Source organism: Abrus precatorius, unplaced genomic scaffold, assembly GCF_003935025.1.
Source record: "Abrus precatorius isolate BTA unplaced genomic scaffold, Abrus_2018 Scaffold4, whole genome shotgun sequence".
Lineage (NCBI taxonomy): Eukaryota > Viridiplantae > Streptophyta > Magnoliopsida > Fabales > Fabaceae > Abrus > Abrus precatorius.
Window position 1 is genome coordinate 17,690,444 of NW_020874384.1, and position 25,319 is coordinate 17,715,762.

The 25,319-nt window shown below is 32.5% G+C and overlaps 3 protein-coding genes across 5 annotated transcripts; 2 read left to right on the top strand and 1 right to left on the bottom strand.

Annotated features, from left to right (window-relative positions):
- The first annotated feature begins 3,737 nt into the window (after positions 1 to 3,737).
- On the top strand, positions 3,738 to 4,990 carry LOC113865986 (ethylene-responsive transcription factor ERF013-like). Its single transcript, XM_027500833.1, has one exon. The coding sequence runs from the start codon at positions 3,806 to 3,808 to the stop codon at positions 4,622 to 4,624; it is 819 nt and encodes a 272-aa protein (XP_027356634.1). The 5' UTR covers positions 3,738 to 3,805; the 3' UTR covers positions 4,625 to 4,990.
- Positions 4,991 to 11,202: 6,212 nt separating this feature from the next.
- On the bottom strand, positions 11,203 to 13,821 carry LOC113866232 (DNA cross-link repair protein SNM1-like). Its single transcript, XM_027501113.1, has 6 exons — positions 13,742 to 13,821; positions 13,518 to 13,631; positions 12,588 to 12,693; positions 12,141 to 12,352; positions 11,780 to 11,883; positions 11,203 to 11,347 (listed from the first exon to the last, which is right to left on the bottom strand). Exons 1-6 carry the CDS (start codon positions 13,742 to 13,744, stop codon positions 11,203 to 11,205), a joined length of 684 nt encoding a protein of 227 aa, XP_027356914.1. The 5' UTR covers positions 13,745 to 13,821.
- Positions 13,822 to 16,654: 2,833 nt separating this feature from the next.
- LOC113864705 (3beta-hydroxysteroid-dehydrogenase/decarboxylase) lies at positions 16,655 to 24,921 on the top strand. 3 transcript variants are annotated; one of them, XM_027498732.1, is made up of 13 exons: positions 16,655 to 16,931; positions 17,222 to 17,467; positions 17,543 to 17,632; positions 17,715 to 17,848; positions 18,024 to 18,194; positions 18,837 to 18,962; positions 19,348 to 19,427; positions 20,869 to 21,067; positions 21,446 to 21,557; positions 22,075 to 22,249; positions 22,432 to 22,588; positions 23,317 to 23,383; positions 23,699 to 24,065. In XM_027498732.1, exons 1-13 carry the CDS (start codon positions 16,673 to 16,675, stop codon positions 23,839 to 23,841), a joined length of 1,959 nt encoding a protein of 652 aa, XP_027354533.1. In that variant the 5' UTR covers positions 16,655 to 16,672; the 3' UTR covers positions 23,842 to 24,065. The 3 variants fall into 3 exon arrangements, with proteins under 3 accessions (XP_027354533.1, XP_027354534.1, XP_027354535.1); XM_027498733.1 differs by having other exon boundaries at positions 20,869 to 21,055; positions 21,449 to 21,557; XM_027498734.1 differs by lacking the exon at positions 16,655 to 16,931 and adding an exon at positions 24,710 to 24,921 and having other exon boundaries at positions 17,162 to 17,467; positions 23,699 to 23,812.
- The last annotated feature ends 398 nt before the right edge of the window (positions 24,922 to 25,319 follow it).

Consider the following 25,319-nt stretch of genomic DNA (forward strand, 5'->3'; position numbering starts at 1 on the left):
TCCAAAACTGACTAATATGATACAATATATTTTACAGTGCTTAAAATGAATGTTACTTACCACGTATACAAGTTAAATTGAACAAAATAATATTAAAGAGTTTAATTATACATTTTCAAATCCTTTTTTATTAAAAACAAATGTTTAACTTATCAATACAAAAAAAGTAGTCATATATTCTAAATTTATAATATATATTTTAATAGTAATACTTATCTTTCTTATAAAAAAATCTGAAGAAGAATATTTTAGGAAAATAATACCGAATTTTGATTTAATAAATTTAATTAGTTAAATTGGAATCAATTGACGCAGTAAAGAGTAATTGAAAGCCAAAACATAATTGATTCACTTTTTGGTCGGTAGAAGACATTTATATACGTATGTTAATAATTAAGCAGTTTTATTATATATATAAAAAATACCCATAGAATGTTGACTTCCAACTTGAATATATTTTCTCTTTAGAACTGGATATTTGACGTTCACACACACACCCGCGTTAATAAAATGTTTATATGTTTGACAGACACATACAGCTTTTTTAACGAACATTCTACGCATAGTTGTTTATCTTCATACTCGCCCATTTTAGATAGATTTTTAATTAAATATTTATAAAATATAAAATAAATTAAATTAAACTCGTTATGCTTCTTCAAATTTTAAAAAAGTTTATCTAAACTTAATTTACAGTGAATAAGTTAATTTTAACTTATAAAACAACTTACTTTTTATTTATAAGTATTTAAATAAAAATATTAATTAAACAGTATTTAACAGAATATTAATTTAATCAGTAGATGATTTTTTTTTGTCATAAAAATATGAATTAAAATATATAAATCAGCAAATGAACTTTCGTTCTTGAAATTCAGTTTGACTGATAAAACGCTATCTCAACAGTTATTGATACTCCATCAGTTTTATTTATAACTTACAGATTTAAAAATTGTAATTAATATTCTTATATTTATTAAAATTATTTTTCTCTTTCGTGCTTTGTTATCCACTTGATAAAAACCTAATACTGTTAGTGATTTATGAATATTTTTATACACAAGTGAAGTTAACAACTTTTTAATCATTAATACGTTATTATAAGTATTATTGTTGTTATCTTTTAGTTATTATCGTACTTCGTAAACTCATTATAAAAAATCATCATAAACTTTATGACATGATGATGGTAGTATAATTTATCTTCTGTTTAGAAAGGATTAATTTTTTTTATATAATATAAATTGTGCAGATTAATTAAAAAATTCTGTCAATATATGTTTGATTTTTTGCAGTAATTTGTATAAAATTTGACACAAATACTCATAAACATGTATACTTTTAAGTGCTATAACAATTAAAATTATATTTCATATAAAAATTTAAAATGCTCCAAAATATTAAGTTGTACATAATATAATTAATATGTAATTTAAAACCCATACCCTTAATCAAATATCTAATTACTATCACAGACACAGATCCTATGTGGTAAAGAATTTAATTTCACAAGTGTAGTGATAGTTTTAACTAGTTATTGTATTAAAATAAACTACTTAATTATTTTATGGTTAAGATTTTCAATAATGTGATTGGAGAGAGAAATTATGTTTCTACTATCACCCGTATCTAGCCTAACTCCATAGACATTGTTGCAAACAAAGAGCCACTTTGCTCAATCTCAAAACGTTACTTGTTGATTTTTGATCGTTTTACGGGGTTAATGTCGTTTTACGCTCCATAGTCACTTCATGCGTAGAGCTGTTAATTAATTTTTATGAGAGCTCATTTTTTTATTGATTATTTTTAATAACTTCTCAGACATTGTGTTTAGTTCAACTTCTTTGTAAAAAAAAGAACACGTTAAATAATTTAATTATAGGAGCACGTTCCAAAAGTTGTGCCATAAAAAAGACAAGTCAACAAAAAGACAACGAGTCTACATGCTCCCGTGATTTTTTTAAAAGCACTAATATTGGGCCCTTTTTTTGGTAATAAAGAACTATTGACTCTTTCTTCCATTTTTGTCAATATAATGCCCTTTCAAGTTTTTGGACCGACCAATATAACTCACAGTATAACGGTTTTCTTTTTAAATAGGGTAAAATTAACGATAAATTACTAAAACAAGATATTGACAAAATATTTTTTATATATAATGATTTTTGAAATGCCATTTTAAATATTGATTATGTAAGAGTTTAGAGTTTAAAGGACGATATTTTTTAATAATAAAATAATAAGTATTATATTTATATGAAAATACTTTTTTTTATTATTAAAAAAATAAATTAAATAAAATAGAGAGATTCAAATAGTGGGTTCATGGTAAAATATGAGCTTTTGAGCAAAACGTCTACAGGTTGCTATGAACCCAATTAACATTGTTTTGTTTTAAGTACTCTTAAATTAACATGTACAACATGATTCATGTTAATCTTTGTCAAATAGTAGGTTTGATAAAGTAGTTTATTGACTATGTTGGTTTGATTTTGACATTATGCATATACTAAACATTTTAATTAGAAGACATTACACGATGCTTCAGTGTAAAGTGACATAAAACTATGGCGTTCATGTTGGTTGCTATTCCTTGTTATGAAAGCCTATGGTTTTTGTGACTTATAAAGAGGAAGAGAAACAATTTTCTGTAAAAGAGATATATTCTATAATTCTTACAGAAGGTAACAAATTCTTCAAATAAAAACTCATTTTTCACGGTCTGAACTTACCATTCAAATCACTCTATTTTATTGGATGATAAAAAAAAATATGTATCGTTCATGTTCATGTAGTAAGCGATATTTGATTATTTTTTTTTATCGCCTCATATTATTTTATTATTACACGACAAAGAAAAATGTTTTGTCAATGTTATATTTTAATAATTTATTTTTAATTTTTTTAAAAAAGCCTCGACATAACTCATCTATCCCATATTTAATAATAGATGAAAAGTTTTTGACCTTGTCATTTCCACTGTATTACTATTTGTTCTAATGCATTCTTAATCTTTTGTGTTGAGGCCCACAATTCATTTTCTTGATTATAAAATCTCAACATCGTTGATATATTATCAGAAAAAAGACGACCATGTTTGATTTGCATCCTTCAAGTTCACGATCATAACTAAAATAATAACCACTAATCCTATATAGAACATGGTGAATTGATTAAGACTTTTGTTCAATCATAATCGAAGAACAAAACTGATTGTCGCCGCCATTGAGATAGTGATTGAGGAGATAATGGATATATAGATGGCACATTCACGAACTTTGGCCAAGCAATGCAAGTGAATTGAAAGCTTCAAATCCTCTCATTGGCATTGGCAGTGTCATTTTTGTGTCAAGTGTGGGACGGACCTATGGTCCACCAACAGCAAGACACGAGCTCAAAACGTAGCCATGTTAATTTGTTGTCAACGTCATACTCTACAATTTCAGCCACGTGCTCTAAATTTTTTTTATTTTTTACTTTTTATCGTTTAACTATTATAATAATAATTATTAAAATTCATACAATAAAGTAAAGCTGGCCCTACCGCGTCTCATAGATGATGCGCCCTGTGATATCACCAGGCCACGTGCTCTCACACTCCTTTTACGCTCTTTTCGATCAACACGCTTTAGAGCTTAGACCTTAATTGGTTCAAAATCAAAATCAAAATATTGTACCTTCTTCACACCTCACTAATTATTATATATAACAACGCTTTCTCCTCTTCCTCTGCCGCTGTCAACTCCATTAAAAGCCACACACACACACGCACACACATATATATAGCACAACACAACAATTAAACATGGACATGGAGAAGCATGCCATGGCTAGTGCTGGTGCTAGTGGTTATAGTAGTGATGCTAATCCTAATCAGACCCCATATGCATCTTCTTCTGTTAATGATAATAACAAGTTATACAAAGGAGTGAGAAAGAGAAAGTGGGGAAAATGGGTTTCTGAAATAAGGCTTCCCAATAGCCGTGAACGCATATGGCTAGGGTCTTATGATTCCCCCGAGAAAGCTGCACGAGCCTTCGATGCTGCCCTTTATTGTCTACGTGGTCGCCATGCCAATTTCAATTTCCCTGACACACCTTGCAACTTGGAGATCAATAATGTGGCTCTTATACCTGGTCACCAATCTCTTACCCCACAAGAGATTCAAGAGGTTGCTGCAAAGTTTGCAAACGAGGATCCACTACAACTACTACCTCTTGATCAAGAACCTCAACGTGATGGTAATGGTAATGGTAATGGTAATTCATCACTGGGATCAAAATTATTATCTAAATCGGATAGCACAGTTGAGAGTAGTAGCACTTGTACCCCCACCACCACAGCCTCGTCATGTTCTACTACTACGTTTGAATGTGATGGGACGGTGCAAGTGGACCATGGGGACATGAGCATAATGGATTGGACATTCTTGAACGTGTTTGATTATTCCAATGAGGTTGTTCCTGTTGCCTCAGACTATGCTCTCTATTCTGAGTTAGACAATATGCACTCAGGTGAGTTATTGTATTCCACTCCTCCACCACCACATCCTTTTCAGGATAACGATATTGAAGATTATGATCCCTTTTATCAACAATCATCCCTTTGGAATTGGAACTTTTGATTCTCCTTTACCTGGCCTTTTAACTAATTAATTACTTTAATACCCTATATATATTTTATACACATATATATCCTTGGGTTTTTTACCACCATTTGAATATATGGTGTTGTATATTTCTTAATAACAAGGACAGGCCAGGCTATCTTAGACCATATATACCTTACCGTAAATATATGGCTAGTGACCCGGTTTTTCTGTGCTATCTATTCCGTTGATTAGCACGAGCTACCAACTAGCACCGATAAATGTTCTCCCTTTCCAATAAATAATGTTTGTACTCATAGCTTGTTTCATACCATCTGTATACTAGCTCAAGTATATATACTTAAATATACATCTCTTTATATGTAATGTATTCCTTCTCTTTTAATTCATTTCATTTTATTTTTTTGATAAGCCAAAATATCGTTAACAAGAGTATCAGAGTACTCAGGCCGTATACAGAACAAAGTTCCTATAAAAAAACGAAGTTCATGAAAGAAAGTTGTGCGGTTCCTCCTATACGACTAAGTTCACAAAAGAAAGATAATTAATGAGTATAATCATACCAGCAACAATATTAGAAATTTGTGAATCCATTGTTGCTGACGGTTTATCCCCCTGACTTGACGAGATTAAACCTTATTCCTTGTCTGTGTAATCAAATCTGAGTGGATTAATTTGTAGTGCTGAATTTAATTTGCTATGCACAAGTAATGGTGGAGGATAAGATAAAGGTATGCTTTAAGAATTTAGGCATTTATATGTTTATTATGTATAAATGAATACAGGGACTGTCTTTTTCTAGTAGAAGTAATTTTTCTTTCACTAATTTCTGAGTGATCTAATGACAGTTCACAATAACGTAAATTTCCATGTTTGAAAAAATTATATTTGTACATTAATCATGAAAATGTGTGTTAAAATAAGTATTTTTCATGTTTTTATTCGAAGAAGAATTTATGTAAATCTTATATGTGTAAACATAGCATTACTTATACATTTTCTATTCTAGCTAGTAATATGGTTAATTAATTATTAGGTTTTTTAAATCACGCATAAAAATTAGGGTTTTTCCATTTTCTTGATTATCTGTTGCTTTTTGCCCATAACGCTCCCCCCCCCCCCCTCTCTTAATAGATCAGAACAAAAGTGTTTGTAAATTATTTAGGATTACCTATTATTATCTTTTTATAATTTGTGAAAAAGTTAATAATATCTAAACGGAACAACAACATATCTTAATTTATATCGCATTTGCATTCTCTCTCTATCAATTTTAGCTCGCAATATCAATTACTGTTAAATTTGATGGTTTAGTTAAGAGACGATGCATCATTAAAATGGGCTAGTTAAATATACTATAAAATATGTCACTTTGCTGGGAATAGCACTAAGTACGATTTGATAAATTGTTATGCATACAGAAATTTTGAAATTTATTTCCTGAGAGTTCACAGCCTATAAGTTTTATTTCTATAATCACAACGATATATAGCTGAAACCCTAACTATGCATTATTTATCGCTCTTTAGTCGTATGACAGTCCAGTTTCATCTATTGGTTAAAAACTGTAAATACTATACCTATAGTTATTTATTAATTTTCAGTAGTTTTTATAAGATCCTCTCAACTAATTTATGCAAATTAAAAAGTTAGTAATAGTAAGTAGTAAATGTATTTTTTTTTAAATTATTATATTTCAAGTTTACTTTTACTTACGCTCTTATTTTGCAAAGTACAAAAATATTTCAAGTTTTTAATTTTTTTTAAAAAATTATTATATTGAATTGAACCTCTAAATAGAAATTCAATACATTGTAACAGTAAACATATTTTAGATCTATATTTCCTCTAATTTTAGCATAATTATGAGCAAATTTTGTCCCGCGTAAGTAAATATGTATAGGAATTGCTCTTTCATCAACCTTCTTTGCAACCATCTTTCTAAAGAAACTCCCCTTCATTTTCTCCTCTCACACTTTTTTCCTTCTGATTTTTCTATTGTTGGCTTCTCTTCCTCTGGCTTTGCTTCCGTGTCCTTCTTTACCTCCTCCATAGTCTCACCTTCAACTGGAACTTGGGTTTATATAGTAATTGGGGCTTCTTTTTTTTTTTTTTTTGTTCTTCAATAGTTTCTTCCTTTGATTGTTGGGTGATTGGTTTTGGAGCAAGCTAGAACCTCAATTATTGATTGTTCTTGGGTAGAGACCCCAATGATTAGTTGTTCTGTGGTTGTCTCCTGGGTCTTGGTTACTTCATTTGTTTCATTCTTTTGCACTAGTGGTGGAGCTTGTTGTACAATCTGATAGATAAGATATATTCTTACTTAACAAAGTCTTATTATGAATTTTTGTCGTGAAGAACTTAATTGAATGGTGAAAAGTGGAAGATAAATGAGTGTTTCTTGAGAAAGAGCGCTCGAGAAAAGGGTTGATGCGGATAAGAGAAAACTTTTCATATATATTAACTTAAGTGAATAAAATATACTTAAACAAATTTTATTAATATATAAAATATCATTGTGTTTGCTTTATAAAAGAAAGTGAGCGCAAACTTATATTAAGAGAACACAAATGCTCTTTAGTTTGCAGAATATGAATTGTTAGTCTAAGATTGATCTTCTATGAAAGAGTTAAGAATGGGTCAAATCGAATTAAATTTTATAAGACTTAATCTTGACTTAACTTTTAAAATTAAGTTTTAAAATTTATTTATTTATTTAATATAAGCAGTCTTTAAGATTTTATTTGATCTCTTCAAAAGCTAGGTCCAACCTATATCTTATTTAAAAGTCAGATTTAATAATAGAAAATTAATAATAAATAGAAATTTACTTACAAATAGATTAGTAAACCTGAATTTACATGTAAACTTATAAAATATAATAATAATAATAATAATAATAATAATAACAATAATATCTATATTTATTTAAATAAATCGGTCCATTAAACTTAAATATTTTAAAATTATTTAAAATTTAATTTTTTAACTAAGTAAACTCTTAAAAAATTAAAATTTATCTATTTAATTAATTTAAATTGAAGTTAGGTTCAATATAAGCAACCTAACTTATTTTTACCTGCCTATAACTCACTCCTTTAAAGTGTTTTATTTTTTTATTTTTAAAAGATTTTTTATGATTTGTTTTTTGGGTTAAAAAGGAGAATGATGGTTTACAAAATTAGAAGTGAACGATCAATTTGGTTCAAATGATTAATTCCCCATTCTCATTAGTTTAGAATTATTATCCATTATATCAATTTTGTAAGATAAAAAAAAGTAAACAAATTTGCACGTAATTGGAGCCAGTATTGGTCGTACCAAAAGACGGTGGTCAATATAACAGTGGTAGGTGAGTGCACGGCTTAATGTGTATCATCACAGTGACTCAATTCAACGACCCTTCAGCATTCTCTTATTTTCTTTTCTTTTCCTTTTATTATAAATATAATTCAGTAAACGTCTTCATCTTTACCATGATGTGAGCCCTTGCATCATCATCGTTAATTAAATCAATGTTATGTTTTCACAAAATATATTATAAGTCATAAATTTTAAAATAAATAAAACAAATTTGTATGAAAATTAGAACTAATTATATTTATAAACAAGCTAAAATATATTATTAATGATCATATAGTATTAAAAGTATTATTATAAGAGATAGTTTACATATTGATGGATACACATTTTGAAAAAGAATAAGAGAATTTTTTTACCGTTGAGTAATGGTAACAATTTACTCTTTAATATACTCTTAGTAATATATTTTTTTCTTATTACTTAAAATTTATTAAAACAAATACAGATGATATTATAATAATATTTTGAAAGCTTCGGGAAGCTCTCTACGCAGGTCACCTGCGTTTTGTTTTTCCTTCAGTTTGCTTGGATTTGAGATTGACCTATCTGTCATCCATCCTCAACACAGTCAACGGTCAAATATTGGAGGTTTTCCCAGTCACGTGTTCTCCCATTAAAGGAGAATTCTAAGAACATTAATTAACAACATAACCAGGAGAGTCACATTGAAAAACTACGTTCCCATGTAAACGTTGACCATCAACTCCATGTAATGTCAAATATTTCACAATAATAGTCAAATGCTACAAAATTAATTTCATATTGCTACTTGTATGGTGTTCTAAATTAATGTCATCTTTTCAATATTGATTTAGTTTTTAACAGGAGTTAAGTAGGGATGATAGTCAAAAAATGTGAATACGAGTGATTCAAAGAATTTATGTATTATACCTCATGGAAATAGTTTATAATTTTAAAAAAAATTTAATATAATTTATTAATTTTTTTGTTTATTTAATAAATTTTATATTTAAATTTATAACATAAGTTATCGTTAAAAAGTTATTAAATAAATATTGATTAAACTATTTATCCAAATTCACTTTGATGCATCCTTAAGGACAACAAACTATAACAGTGTAATCTAAATAATTGAATTGCAACGCAAATTTTGTCGTGTGGTAGTTAATTAATGAACAATAAAAGAACAAAAGGGAATAAAGATGACGAAAGATGATTGATTAATACTACGCTTGTTTTGGTGAAAATAAGAATTAAAAAAAAATATTGCCGAGATAAAGTAGAAAATTTTCATTTCACCCACTTAACAATGATCATTGACGCTGTAGATTAACTCATAACCAGTATTTTTAGTTTAATTATAGATATCAACTTTCTGTTTCCATGAATGTAATTGTATTAAATTTTTTTAAAAAAATCATTACTTATAATCATCTTATTTGACTCAATCCAAATAAGTGGGATGTGTAACATAATGATTAAATGCTGAGAAATTTAGATTAAAAAAATATAGAATAAAGGCCGAGAGAAAACTTTCACTCGACATCCATAAATAAATCTCCCCTTTTTGTGAGGGATTTACAATTCTTTTTTTATTTTTATCCTCTACTTTTTATTCTTCTTTTTTGTATAAAGGTTTTTTTAAGTAAATAAATTTATTAATAGATCGAGTACCATAATTAAAAGTAGTAAAATATTTTTAAATTTTTTTACTCTCTTTTTATTCATATAAATTAAAGAAATATAATTCTGTCTTATTTCTATCTACAGGACTATTGAGGGGAGAAAAAAGCGATTGCATATATATTAAATTTAGATGATATCATGTGATGTGGGATAAAAAGTTATCGACTAAATTATTGACAAATAAATTTTTAACATGTTTGTCATCATTTTATTATATCATATTTTTAAAATTAAATATGAAAAGTAGTGTGTTGATTCTCTTTGTCAAACAGTGTACTGACTGTTTACCAAAAAAGTAGTGTGTTGATTCTCTCTGTCTGTTTAACTTTGTGAGGACATTTAACTATTGAAGTTGATAATTTTAAATACGAAATTTGATTACATATTTGGTTCTTTAATATTATGGTAAATGAATAACTCTAATCCTTCAATAATATTTTTCGACCATGAAATTTTTAATTTAGAAGTACCTTTTTCAGTTTGAAATTTTTAAAAATTAATGATGAGACCATCAATTTACGCGTGAGCGCGGGATATTTTCATCGAGTTAGCATTGTCATGAATTATTACGTATATAAATTATGAATCACTTTACTAACTTCTGTTAGTAATTAAACGACTGACTAATATATCCTAATTAATTCAAATAGAAAACACTTGAGTTTAATTTACCCAAAAATTTTGGGATGTTATCTAGTACCATCTGGTTGTTCGCAGAAGAATGCAAATGTAAAGTGTAAGGGCATCATTACTTTTAAGAATAACTGCTGGCTACAAGGTTGTTCAAAATGGTCATGATTATATGCAACCGAATGTTAGTGGTGCATCTCAAACTGTGTAATAATAATGACTCTAGTGAAGCCCAATAAGACCAGCAGATTGCAGTGCAGCAACCACCTTCATTAGCTCTCCACCATTGAGAGCGGGTTACTTCTGGATTGAAAGGCCAAGAGGTAACTACCAAAATCTCCAATTTATTGTGTTAACTAGCAATCAGTTCAGATTTTGATCACAGTTGACATAAAACTGACCACTGCTGGATTCAGACGAGTATGATGAGCACTTCTGGTCAAGTATTGTTATCATGTTAAGCTTTCGGCAAAGCGGCAAAATCAAGTCTACCTCTGAAATGTTATCTAGCATGCTGATGCGTCGTTTGATTTCATTTTCTATTTTCATTTTGTTTCTGTTTTAAAATATTTGAGAAACACAATAACTTTTTTTTTTTGTTTTTACTTTATCCTGTACAAATTTTAAAAATAAAAAAGTAACGAAAATAGCGCAGCAAATTTGTATATAAAGGTAAAATCAAAAGACGTTTTTATAAACCATACATGATCTAAGCTACTTCTGTATTGCACTAGCATTTGCCTAAAGACTAATGTTGTAAGAAATTTGGCTATCAACTTCCTATTTCGCAAATACTCAGCAGAAAATTCTCTGATCTTATTCCTCCAGAAATCTCGCGATCTAAAAAAAACAACTTAAAATGCTGAGTATGGAAAAATCCATTAAACCTTCATATAAAATTCAATACACATTACATATCACAACGGTGGACTAAACCCCTTTTGGAGAATAAATCAATATGACAAGAGAGCAATCATTGTATCAGAAGATTCTGGTCCATTATTATTTACACTTGGTATAATGTTATCAGGAGATACAAGTTTTACAAACTCTTTGAGTTCTATAAAGCTGCAATGCTCACTGTAAGGCACTTCATATCTGATCAACAAGGAAAACTTAGATTAGATAATAGTTATATAATTTAAGCGAGCCTCTTATTCCCAATAGCATCGTGCACCTACTAACTAGATCAGTGAACATAAAAGTTTACTTGTGACTTGTGAGACAAGGATTCGGTAAAACAAGCTTTATTCGACCAAAACTAGAAAGAAAAAGGAGACCAGAGCGATTGTGAGGGATCTAATCCAGTTACATGATTCTAGATTTAAATTAGAAGCAAGTTATGTTAGTAAATTTTTATTAAAGATTACAAATTATCATAAAATTTAATGCATTAATAAAATTAAATATTGCAATTTTCAATAAAAAAATTATAATTTATTGATTTGTTATTGTGTGTCCTTGGACACACGTCAGAAAATCATTTAAAATAAAACAGACAGTAGTAACAAAAGGAAACTAAAGCATCACCTTATAATAGTACCCTGCTGCCATCTTCTTCCAGGAGACTTCTTTTTACCTTTGCCAAACTTCCAACCAGTGGGAGAGAAAGCAACTATAAGACTGTACCGCCCCTGATTAAAGAAAAGGTATCTGATGATTAGAAATGATGAACTACAAAGTTAGAAGATAAATGTAATTCAGTATAAAGATCCTGCTTGAAAGCTGCAAAACACAGCCACCAAGAATTCCACCATGGAATAGTTCAGACAAAAATGTCAGATCAAAGTAGGAATTTGCATACATCAAAATATGTTCCCAGTTTACATTGAAAAATGCCACAAAGTTAGCATGCAGTGCGTAAGCTAGAAAAGGTAGCAGCAGCATTTACCGTATATTGACTTGATAAGTGTTTCAATCTTTTAAAGCTTGCAAGAGTCCACATCGGAGCAACATGAATGTTGCTTTCGTGTTCATTTGAAGTAAACCACTGCATATCCTCCTCCTTAAATTCCAGACATTTTAAAAGACGCAACTTTGCCGCAGTCACGTAAACCTTCTTACGAAGCGAACGAGCAACCTCAAGGACTAGCCTTTCTTTTCCTATAAAACACAGGTAAACAAGGGGGAAGAAAGAGCGTTGAAAATCTTTTCGTATTTCCTCATTAGTTTCCCAGTAGTTGGGTAATAGTACAATAGAAACACAACACTACCCAAACCTACATTTAGCATCTAGTTACCAAAAAACTGCAACAAGTGTCAAACAAATATTAAACGGCAAAGATAACCATCGTAAAGTATGTAGCATAACTATCCAGAGAGTTGTATTGAGTTCTACCAATTGTATAGCTGCCAATCAGAAAGAGAGTCCGGGGATTAAAAGCTTCTGCTTGAATGGCATCTATGACAAATTGTATTACAGCCTCTTGTTTTGGAAAGTCATACTGCAATGAGACACAGAACAATATTAAAAACACTTATTACTAGGAGTCAAATGGAGCAAGTATATGAACAGATTTTAACAAAATGAATGTAATCGTGCTCACTATATGCAGAAATTATAAGATAAATGCCAGTACGAATGTGTTTTTGGGAAATGATTACGAAAAGGAAAAAGTTTGTTGCATTTTGCCACATCATTTACTTTTAAAACCTTACTTTTTTTTTTTCTCCAAACATGTAGGATATAAGGCATTCATAATCACTCCTACACAAAAAGCTGTCTTGCTGAAATTATTATTACAATATAAAGCATAAGCTTACGTATTTGATCTTATAATAAGAATAAATTAATACTAATCTATTACTGCAGTAAATTGCCAAAGTCAGACATTCGTATAGGCATGCTGGTAGTAGATTTGTGAATTGCTATGATATTGCCCAATGCTACTGCCAAACCAACCCTCATAGATGGACTATGCCAGAATCCAAGGCCCCTAAACTATAGACAAAGATTCCATAAAACGTCCCAGTTAGATTGGAAATCAGTTCACTTTGACGCAATATTATGTAACTGGAATATAATGTCTGACTCCATTATTCATTTTTCATGTTACTGAACATAATTAAATTTATGGAGGCCAAATTTCAGTGCAAAAACTTTAATATAATAACAACAACCAAGCCTTATTCCACTAAATAAAATTTTAACTACATGAATTATACGATGTCATTATACTCTGTTAAAAACCAAATTCTCAAAATGAAAAAATTTCAATACATTCATGTCATTTGAACAAGATGCTCAGTTATTTACATATGAACTCACCTGTGGGTTGCAGTATGTTGTATCAAGAATAAGAGTATGGATAGGACACATCTGCAGTAAAGGATTGATTGCTATTTCTTCACTAAAGCGGAAATCACCAGTGTGAAGCACCACCTAGATGGAGGAAAAACATTTTAGTCAATTCTAACACAACAATGGGTAACTAGCAAACGATAGTTAAGCTCATTAGGAAGCCAATTCAAGCCACACGGCCCACACCTTACCATTTGGAGGTTGAAAGAGTATGATTATGGAACCTGGACAATGGTTGGCATCCAAGCAAGTCACATCAATACCAGCTATTTCAACCTTTTGGTTCAAAGGCAAAACGTGTAATTTATCATATGGAATCCCAATGTTCATATTTACAAGTCTAGCTGTAATGGAGGAGCAGTAGATCTTTCCATGATTGAACGACTTGGTGAGACCCTGATAATCTGCATTCACAAATGAGAACCATCAGCCAAGGCATAATTTGGAAAAGTTTGAACTCTGACTCTGATTGTATCCACTTAGAAGGAGCTGAACACAAGGAACACCACCATTTATTCATTTGGTTGTTTAAACAAAGTCTCCAATAAGTTTTACTGTGATCTGAAACTCCATAATATTTTTCTGATAGGGGAATGAATACTGACACCCCGAAATGTAGATTAAAATCCAAACTTATATATGACAAATTTAACGCTCTTCCATTATATAAGGGAAGTACCAAAACTCCTTTAACACCAAATTGTTCATCACGATGGATATGTTTGATCTCCCAAAGTGAATGTACAATTTCAGAGTAATTGTGTATCCAAATTGTATGACCATAGTCAAACTAAAGAAAACATATCATTACCAAAACAATTTGTTGCAGCCCAAAGTCCTAATGGGCTGAAGGTGCCAATGGTCCATGAAGGGAATAATGCATCAGGATCCTACAGAGTTTATGTGAGGAGGAAGAAGGCTGTGGGCCCTAGGAATCCTATTGAATCTGGTGGGGTGGCAGAGGTAGTTAGAGGAGAGAGGGAATGACAATTGCATAAGATCAAGAGAGGAGTATGAGAGAGGGGATTCGGTTATTTTTTTGCGTTTTGTTGTTTTGGATAGAGAAAACCTTTGTTTTCCGTATTAGGAGCTGATGCGCTGGGCAGTAGAGTTTTACCTCCATCTGTAGTTTCTTTATCAGTCCATTAATACAATATTCTATTGTTTTTCTTCCATCTTGCCTTGCTGTTATTCTATTGTGTTTAGTGGTTCCTAACATGATTGCTCAAACTTAGTAAGCTAATCATTTGTGATGATAAAGATTGAATGTTAACATGCAGAAGCAGACTTACGGTCCAAGTGGAAGTGTGTGAGAAACCAGTGGGAACAATCTCCTCTGAGATATTTGAAAGCATCCTGCATATATTAAATGTATTTGTAAGATACTCCAACTCATCAAAACAAAATAAAGCAAAAATAGTGATAAGATACGAGAAGTTCCTTAGACACTAACATTCATAATAAAACATTTTTTTTTTCTTTTCTGGGATCATTTAGAAAAAAACTTTCATTCTAGCTAAGATATTTCCGGAGGAATGCATAAACGGTATATACACTAGCACAAATCAAATACACGGGTATCCTTTAAACTGCTATTTACCACTCGGAAAGGCGTTCCTGGTACAGCACACCATTTGGGAACATCACGGAGCTTTCTATTTGTAGATATATTTTTTGCTTTGTGCTTACGACCAGAATCCAAGCCACAGCTTTTCATTTGTTGTTGATCTACACGAGTGCTAGAAACTTTGTTCCCATTGGAAGCAAAGCCTGGAAAATATTCAGTAATTAATTTGTTTGCCACAGGTTTACTAGTGCCATCAACTTTTCTTTCGGATTTGTCAAGTTGCAATTTGACCTTCTGGTTCCTGATCTTTCGAGGCTCTGCCACAGCGTAATCGTCTTTCCTGTTTGAGCTTGAAGGGACATCTCCTTTTCTAAGTTCACACAGGGCATGCACAATCTTTTTTCTGGGCCCAAGTGCAGTTATACCCATGCTTAAGAGATCCTGCAGAGACAGAAGGAAAGAAAAGAGTAAAAAATCAGTTTCTTTAACAACAAAGTAAATAGACAGACATTTAATGCTAACATGCAAACGCATCCTTATATTTTTCCAATAACACAATCTCATTAACTACTCTCCTGAAAGTAAGCTGTTAGGTGAAGTTCCATGAACAATTTTATATCTCTAAACGCTTTCAAATTTTCACTCTACGCCAAATTGCAATATAATTGCCTGTCCCAAGTAGTGGGACGGCAGAATATTGATCTTTAACCTGATGTGCGGGAGAAAAACAAAGATAAGTTCCAATTTTTAATTAGAACCTGAAGATAGAACAAATAATGTTTTCAAAGCATCAATGAAGAACAACCAATTTACAAAATCAACAAATTCAAGCAACAAATGTGGCAAGAGTTATGAACCTAAAACCCGATGGAATGAGATCAAGTCATAAACAAACTTCACCTCTTCTGTCAGCCATTGCAAGGTATCCCAATCAACTTCTTCCCTAACGAAAACATCTTCATATTTTCCCAAACCAAGCCCGCCTAGCCAATCAACAACAGTGGACACCTTTGACACAAGTTGAGCTCCCATCTCATTATCAGGAAGCGCAACCTGCACAAGATTGTTACAGTTACAGCATTAGCTTGTAATGATGCAGTTCCCCCGTTTCAATCATCAATCAAGCTAGCTTACGAATACATTTTGAACCCTAGATAAGTTATAACGAATAACTAGAAACTCAGTCAGAAAATTGAATCCACACAAACCACGAAATTTCCAAAACCGAGGAAGTAATGTTTAACAATGTAAATAATCATTGATGAAGGGAAAAAGTGTATCTTACGTCATCTCCTCTGTCAAGACAATTATTGGTATGAAGATGTCGCTGTTCCTCCGTCAAGTTCGAAATATCAACTTCACAAAGGGGACATCGAACGGAACTATCTTCTTGCTCTAACTCATCGCACAAACTCAGCAACAGACCGAGCTCCGAATCAGACTCTGCGCAGGTAACTGCATTTGTTCTCGAAACCACCAACTTAGACTCTATTGAGTTGCGAAGATAATTACCCTTCGTTTTCAGCTCGGACAAAGACTCAGAAGAAGAAGAAACATGATCATCAAATTGGGCGCTTCCAAAACAATCTATGCTGGAAGGAATGAAATCCAAACTACAGTTCTCAATTTCGTAATCGTCGCTGTGAGTAGAGGCATCGGAGGTGGTTTCGCGTACGATATCGACACCGTGAAACAGCGAATTAGGAGGAACGTTCTCCTTCCCAATGCCACCAAACGCGGTTGTTTCGCGTTTCGGTTTCTTCGATGGGCGTTGGTTATTGAAAGGAGCAAAGGCGTGAAAGCTCGTCGTCTGAGTAAGCGCGACCTCAAATTCATCGTTCTCATCCAAACACTTCATCTCTTCTGTGAAACAATTTCAAAAATTTTCGCGTTTTAATGTTCCCTCCTTATAGCGCCCCCGAGCGAAGAACAAAGCGAAGTAAAGCCCATAATTGCAAATCTGGGCCCAGGCCCAATAACACAAAAAACGTTTTCATATACTTTTTTCTTGATATAAAAAACAAAAACAGCTAGCATTTGCTTCACACTATCTTCTCCTCTCTGGTGGGCGTTAACTGTGAGTGAATCTGTGATCTCTACTTAGCGTTGCTTTGGGCTATGGCGGTGGAGGAGAGGTGGTGTTTGGTGACCGGAGGTCGAGGCTTCGCCGCTCGACATTTGGTGGAAATGCTAATTCGTGACAACATGTACTCCGTTCGTATCGCCGATTTGGGAGGCACAATTGATCTGGAACCCGCCGAACAGTTAGGGCTTCTCGGCCAGGCTTTGCACTCCGGGCGGGCCCAATATGTGTCTCTGGATCTTCGCAACAAGGCTCAAGTCTTAAAAGGCAACAATCTTCTCTCTCATTTTTAAATCTCTCTCTTGTTCCCGCTAATATTGGTTTTTTTGACGACGAATGCAGCATTGGAGGGAGTTGAGGTTGTGTTCCATATGGCTGCTCCCAACTCTTCCATTAACAACTATCAGCTTCATTATTCGGTGAATGTCGAAGGTATAACTAAAACTAAACTAAAATTAAAACCTCACTACTTTGCTGCGTATTTTTCTCCTTTTGAGATATTTTCTTTTGTAAGGAACGAAGAATGTCATCGATGCTTGTGTGGAGATGAACGTGAAGCGTCTCGTTTACACTAGTTCTCCCAGCGTTGTCTTCGATGGAATCCACGGAATTCATAACGGGAATGAATCATTGCCGTATCCACCCTCGGTAAACATTTACGCGTGTTTCTTCGTTTCAGCCTTCGTTTTTTTCTCGCTTTGGGTTTGAGAAAGATAGATGTATGACAGTAAGTGGATTGGATCAGGAGTAGTTTTGATGTGTTTCCCAGTCTTGTTCTTAAACCCGTTGGCATTGTCCTTAACTTGAATTCAACTGGTTTCAGCTTAATGATCATTATTCTGCGACGAAAGCTGAGGGTGAGAAATTGGTTATTAAATCGAATGGGACTAATGGGCTCTTAACGTGCTGCATACGCCCCAGCAGCATTTTTGGGCCTGGTGATAGACTGTTGGTGCCTTCATTGGTCGATGCTGCCAGGGCAGGGAAATCCAAGGTAAGTGTTGTTCTTCGTGTTATTGATATGGATTTTAGTGTCTTTATGTGTAGCTTTCTTGTCTGGCATTGCCGTTGTATTTTGGATGTGATTTAGGGACCTAAATATGGCCTATAGAAGGCATACGCAAAGTATCTGTTGCAGGGCTAAAGGAGGCTTCATTTCTATTAGATATGTTTTTCATGTTCTACATCCTGTTCCTTGTGGTTGAGCGTAAGGACATGAGTTAGCCGTTAGCTTCACTGGCTTTTTGGTACTTTTTACTGATGTTATGGGGTAGTACTCCACCACGTGTCATGCTGACTCTTGGATCATTTTGTGCTTACGGTTATATTTTGTTGTGCATATATAGTCTTAACAAATATTTGGTACTTTTTACTGCTTTAATTACAAATTGAACACAGATAACAATGTAATCTTGAATTCTTTTCTGGGGCCCATCTTGATGAATCAGAAACTAGCCACAAATTGAATGAAATTGGACTGTGGGTGATAACAAAAAGACTTTGCTCTATCAAACTGGGAGGGATATGGACAAAAATGGTTGCAAAGCAATGTCCATGTGTAACAACTTATCAGGCATTAGCCGAAACTTTCTTCAACCTTTCTTTGTTTCTCTAATCTATATTTCTCCCTTGACAGTTCGTTATTGGCGATGGCAATAACATTTTTGATTTCACATATGTTGAAAATGTGGCTCATGCTCATATTTGTGCTGAACGAGCTCTAGCTTCAGAGGGATCGGTTTCAGAAAAAGCTGCAGGAGAGGTACCTTTTACAGATTCTGTCATTACTTTCCTAGGATTTTTTGTTTGTTTGCTGTTGTAAATGAATATTAAAAAGGCAGACATACAGAGAAGGCAATGATGATATATTTGAAGTTTCAGACAATGTAGCTTTATTGTTGAAGGGTTGCTGGTTCTTCACACTTCACAGGTTGATACCCTTTAAGATAAAATAATCACAATATGTTGAAGGGTAGAATCTCTTCATTTGGGAAAATGAGGAAACGTGAAAAAAATATCCATTAGTAAAGTTAGGAAACTTAGCATTTAATAAATGAGGAGAAAAGAACCTGATTGATTTGCATGTTAAGTTAGGAAACTTAGCATTTACTGTAGTATTTTCTGGCTAATGGATATTTCTGTTGTAGGCATATTTCATAACAAATATGGAACCTATGAAATTTTGGGAGTTCATGTCACTGATTTTGGAAGGTTTTGGATATGAAAGGTAGTTAACCATTAAATCTTTTTTGCTCTTGTTATGTAACCTTCCATTTTTAATTTGTGGTTCTCCCCTGATGTAATAAAGTCAAGGGTCCAAAACACCCATAAATTTCATGCAACATTAGACAATGTTCTGTGTATTTTATAGATAATTTATATATAAAAAAACTGTTTGAAACGCAGAAAAGGAATATTTATAATCAATGTTGTTAAATAACAGCCATGGTGGTGCCGTGGCAGATGTCGGTGGTGTATTTTGTCCAAACTACCACAATCATGGTGGATTCAGGATGACGGCACCATGATGGAAACCGCAGTTTTCAAGGGAAAAATAAAATTGGCCTCTCACCCGACCCAGTCCAGAGTGACCCGTGAACGCCAAAACCCTAAAATAATGTCTTTTCCTTTTTCTCCCTCTCTCAAGTTGCAACTTACATCTCTCTTCTTCGGTTCAAATGTCTTCTCTTCTTGGTCCTCAATGTCTCTTTTCTCGTTCTCAACATCTCTCAATCTCTTCTCCTTCCTCAACGTTGGCAACCAGCACAACTTTGTCTCTGGCGAATGGCACTGCCACCATCTCTGGTGACTGCTGCAATCACTGCTCTGGCAAGTCTATTTTTCCGGTGAGTGAACTTTTTTGTTTTTTTCTTTCTTATTTCCCTCCTCCATTTCGTTTCTCTTTTTTTTCTCTCTCTTCTCCTTGACTTGGTTCTCAAGCTTCCCTTTTTCTTCTTTTTTCCCTCTCCCATATTCTGTTTCACTCCCCTATTTTTTTCACTTTTCCTTATTATTCTGTTTTCTTCATTCTATTTTTCTGTTTTCACTTCCAAGTTTCCTTCTCCATTTTTATTTTTTTATTCTCTGCTTTCCTGTTATAATTTCATCTCTTTTTCTATGTTTTACAACTATTTTATTCATTTTTTCACAAAACCTTCTTTATTTTTTAAGCAGTTAGTTTTTTTAGTTTTATATCACATTTTTTGGTGTGTGTGTATATATATATATACTTTTTTTACTTTATTTTATTTTATTATGACCACCATGGCATCCGTCATAATTTTATGGCAGTTTTTTAGCTGCCGTGACCCACCATTGATAAACATTTTTTATAATCCAACAGTAGATCTACAGTCAAATCCTAATCATACACTGAAGCTAAAATATAAAAACTTATTTAGAGATAAGGAAAATTTCGTAAATTTAAAAAATTAAAAGTAACAAATGATCTTAGAATATGTTATGTACTCTGCAGCACTGTTGTTGGGTTTATAGTGAAAAGAGACAAACTAGTAGTTTGGAATTGTCAGATTGCAAACAAAAATTCCCATGTGAATATATTCAGGAAAATACTTATACATCCTTTTTCATTTGGATAAAACCAACATAAACATAATTATTATGCTATCAGTGCCACTTCTTTGTTAACTAAGTTATGTAGCTTGCAGGCCAAAAGTGAAGATCCCTACCTTTGTTGCCATGCCAATTGCACATTTGATTGAGTGGATATTTAGGCTGTTAGGCCCTTATGGAATGAAGGTGCCTCAGTTGACCCCTTCAAGAATAAGAATCCTCACTTGCACGAGATCTTTTGATTGCTCAAAAGCAAAGGACCGCCTTGGTTATGCACCCATTGTAACACTACAGGTTCTCTGAAGTTTTAGAAAAGTAATAATATACTATGTGCTCTATCATGGACATTCATGGCTTTGTCTGTGTTGAGATGCTCGATTGTTTATTATTGTAAGAAAGTTTGGTAAAATTGCTAATTTTCATGCATACACCTTGTGATCTACCTCCCTTGTGCTTTCAAAGTTGGGTAATTAAGAGTCCCAAAATCAATGATAATACGGAGTTAAGATTATCTAATACTTTCTGAAATTGAGTGTGAGATGTGATCCTTAAATGAGATGATATTTCAGCACACCAAGGTTCTTACATATATTGCAATGAGTATATACATTAATCCTACATTCTGCATGGGTGTTTCACTTGTAATAGTGAGATTTGTAATTTTTCTTGCAGGAGGGCCTAAGGAGGACGGTTGAATCATACCCACACTTGAGGGCTGAAAATCAACCTAAAATTAAAAGAGAAGGTCCCTCAAAAGCTTCCATGTATCTTGGAAGTGGAAGAGGTGTGAATATTTTTACACATCTAACTTCTTTGTTTGGATAATCTGGAATTGCTGGCTTGTTTACTGTCAATCTGAGTTTGTTGTAAATGATGATTAAACTGTTAATAGCCCTATAATATCAATAGCTACATGGCTGGTACTCCTCCATGACTGTATGTGACTTTGATTGTCTCATGAGTCAGGCTAGATTATGAACAAGAACATATTGATAGACATTTGAAATACATAACATTTATTTTCCAGGTCAAATACATTAGGCAAAACTCCTTATACTTCATTCTCTATATAAAAACATTGCATTTAAAATTTTTATTAAAGCATTTTTGTGGTTGATGTGCTGTGCAAGTTCTAAGAAGCATGAAACAAAGAGTTAACAATTGAACTTGGAAGTTTAGAGTTTGGGGTTGATCTTTCTAACTTACTGTACCAGCACAACAGTGCTGCCAGTTCATCTGGGAATAGTTTTACAGTTTACATTTATTTATACATAGCCTTTGATTGATCTACTAATTTGCAGTTGCTGACACATTACTTTGGAAGGATAAAAAGCAAACTTTCACCGTGTTGTTAGTCTTGATTGCAATATACTTCAACTTCATTGCATCTAAGGATACCATCATTACTGCTCTTACAAAGCTTCTATTGTTCACATCAATCTTTTTATTCATTCATGGCCTTCTACCTGCAAAAGTGTAAGTACACTATCTACTGCTGTATACTGCAACTGTTAATTAACATTGTATGGTACGGTTAACTTGTCCAATGATATATTATTAATAAAATTAACTATAAAGATAATCTAGCTGTTTGAAGCTTGAAGTTTCTAATGTGAAAACAAATGCCAACTATTGCTGTACTTTTTATGCTTGTGCAGATTGGGGTATACTGTTGAGAAAATGCCCAAATCATGGTTTCACTTATCAGAAGATATGTCACATCAAATTGCTCTCTCAGTGGCCTCATCATGGAATTTTGTTGTGAATGTTTTAAAATCCGTTGCAGAAGGGAATAATTGGGAGCTGTTCTTTAAGGTATCTGCACTGCATTGCTTATATTTCCTTAGCATTGACTGCTGCAGTGATTCCTATGGAATAGCTCAGAAGCATATATTGATTTGGTTAAACAAAAATTTCATCTTATCCCTATACCTGACACCATTTTTTGTTTTTGTCTCCACATGAAAAAAAAAAATGCTATTTTGGCTCTTGCACGGAAAAATGTTTTGGAAATGGTCCTTGCCTTTTGCCAACGTTATAACTGACAGTGTTTGGTTTGCTCCTGATCCTTGCCAATGTTTTTCATTTTAGTCTCTACACGAAGAAAAATTCATTTTGGTCTCTATGTGGGAAAAAGAAAAAAAAGGTTCTACATTGTAGTCCGTATACCTAGCATACCTTTTTAATTTTAGTGACTACATGAAAAACTCTTTAACACCATTATAATTTCAGCAAAAGCAATGGGGACCAATTTGTAAACATTTTTTCATACAACGACCATAGTCTAAGGTTTTTTTCATGTGGGGCCTTGAGCAAAAACATGTAATATGGAGAGACCAAATTTTTAATTGAACATTGTTGATTTTTACCTATGAATTGTAAAATCCTATAGGACATTGCCAAAAAATTGTGAAGCCTGTAATTTTGGAACGTTCGTTTTAAAATTTCTATATTAAAAGTTTACGGGCTACATAACAATTGACTGAATATAAACTTTGTTAAGTATCATAGGTGCTGACACACTTTCCCTTGCTGCTCAATAGGTTGTTTTCTCTCTGTTCATTCTTAGCTTCCTTGGAGCCTTTTCGCTTCAGAACTTGTATACTATAGGTTCTCTCTCTCTCTCTCTCTCTCTCTCTCTCTTATTTGTGCACATGCATATGCTAACATGAATTTGTCTGCACAGATAACATACTGGGTATGTCTGCCCCTGTTTAATTGAATATATATTTTTGCCACCAATAAAGTTATGATTATGACAGTGGGTCAATATTATATTACTTGAATTCACATTAGAGTTGTGACATTCTTCACTGCCTGCTATTATCATATCATGTGTTTTGTTTGAATCCACGGTGCCTGGATGAGAATGATAATTTTTCTGGGTGAGGAATGATAATTGTTTGTTTCTTGCCGTGGTTACAGGACTTACCCTTGCGTTTATAGCTTTCTACGTTTATGAAAGGAAGGAGGAAGACATTGATGGCATATTTATTAAAACTAGTTCTTTTGGATGCAAATTGAAATCCGATTTCACCAGTAAGTTTCTTGCTTCCAAGATTGATTGATAGCTATTGTAGCACTAGTTTTTTTTTAGATAAGTTGAGCGGTTGCACCTTAATTATTCGTTGGAATTTCATGTATTATTGTACAATAATTGTAACTTAATTTGATTTGATATAGTCAACTTACAAAATTTTGTTTCATTGTTGAAAATTCTGAACTTGCTTCGACTAGTTGTTCTCGTCAACGACATTAACTGTTGTAAATTCATAATTACGAGAGTATCCAGGCCCGGAACACATTACATGAATTTATGTTGTGTGCTTGGCTATGTAGCTCAGAACAAATTAGCGATAGTGAGTCCTTTGCATTACCTCATCTACTTGCTTTCCTTACTGATCTTCATTACCGATTACGAGTTTCCGTTTATTTATTTATTTATTTTTGTCTGTGATCACTGATATTCAAAATGTGCATTTGACAAATTTAAGTATTCAACCCCCCCCCTCCCCCACCCAAAATAAATAAATTTAAGTATTCTTTGGCTTATTGTTACTGGGTAATTGATTAAATGATTAATTTGGCTCTGAAAGATTAGCTCATTTTGCCAGGCGAGATATCCTATCGGTCAATAAGAAAGGACATGGATTTTAAAAAAAGGTTTTACTGGTCAGTGATTTAAGAATAACTGATGAATTAAAAAAATTTATTAAACATTGTATTGATATATAATAAGAATTATAATGAGAGGTATATTAATAATATTTTTAAATTTTTAATTTCTAACTTATGTTAATATTGCTCTCACTAGCATTTGTATTTAACAAATTCAGTGTTATAATGTTTGCATGTAATCAATGATCAGTAGCTGTTTTTCTTTTTTCTTTTATTTTAAGTTAAATCTTTGGTGAATAAACAAATTGGTTAACACAGATACTTCGTGGGGGCTGAAAAGGACGCAACAGATTGGGCAGCCACGAATGAATAAAACCACCTTGTAATACTCCTTGTACAACAACAATCCAGAACTTTTTGTGGTAGGATTTAGCTAATCTTGAATAACATATACTATTTAGCGATTTTTAAAAGTTTGTAATTGAGCTTGTATAATTTCAAAGGTTTAATGAGTTGTTTGAATTTACATGATTACATGCATTATTTTATCACGCACTGTGGATCGATTTGTTTAATCCGCAAGTTGAATTAAAATTAACAAAATTATAGGCCCATTTAAACAAGTCAGTTGATTCACAAACTAAATGAACCAAACGAGTTGAGTCACTAGAGATAAATATCATTAATGGTTCACGTAGCAGTAAAGAGGAAACTAAATCATTTAAATAACATTAAGAAGGGAATTAAAACATAATATTGTGCATTGAACCATTTACATAAAAAAATATTAATAATAGTTTTGTAAATTTATTTGTAAACGAATACTCACGGGTATTTCACTACTCGACCCGCCTAATTTAATTAATAAATATTAAAAATATCTGCTTATTTATGCATATGCATGCATAAATATATGCACATGTGAAAA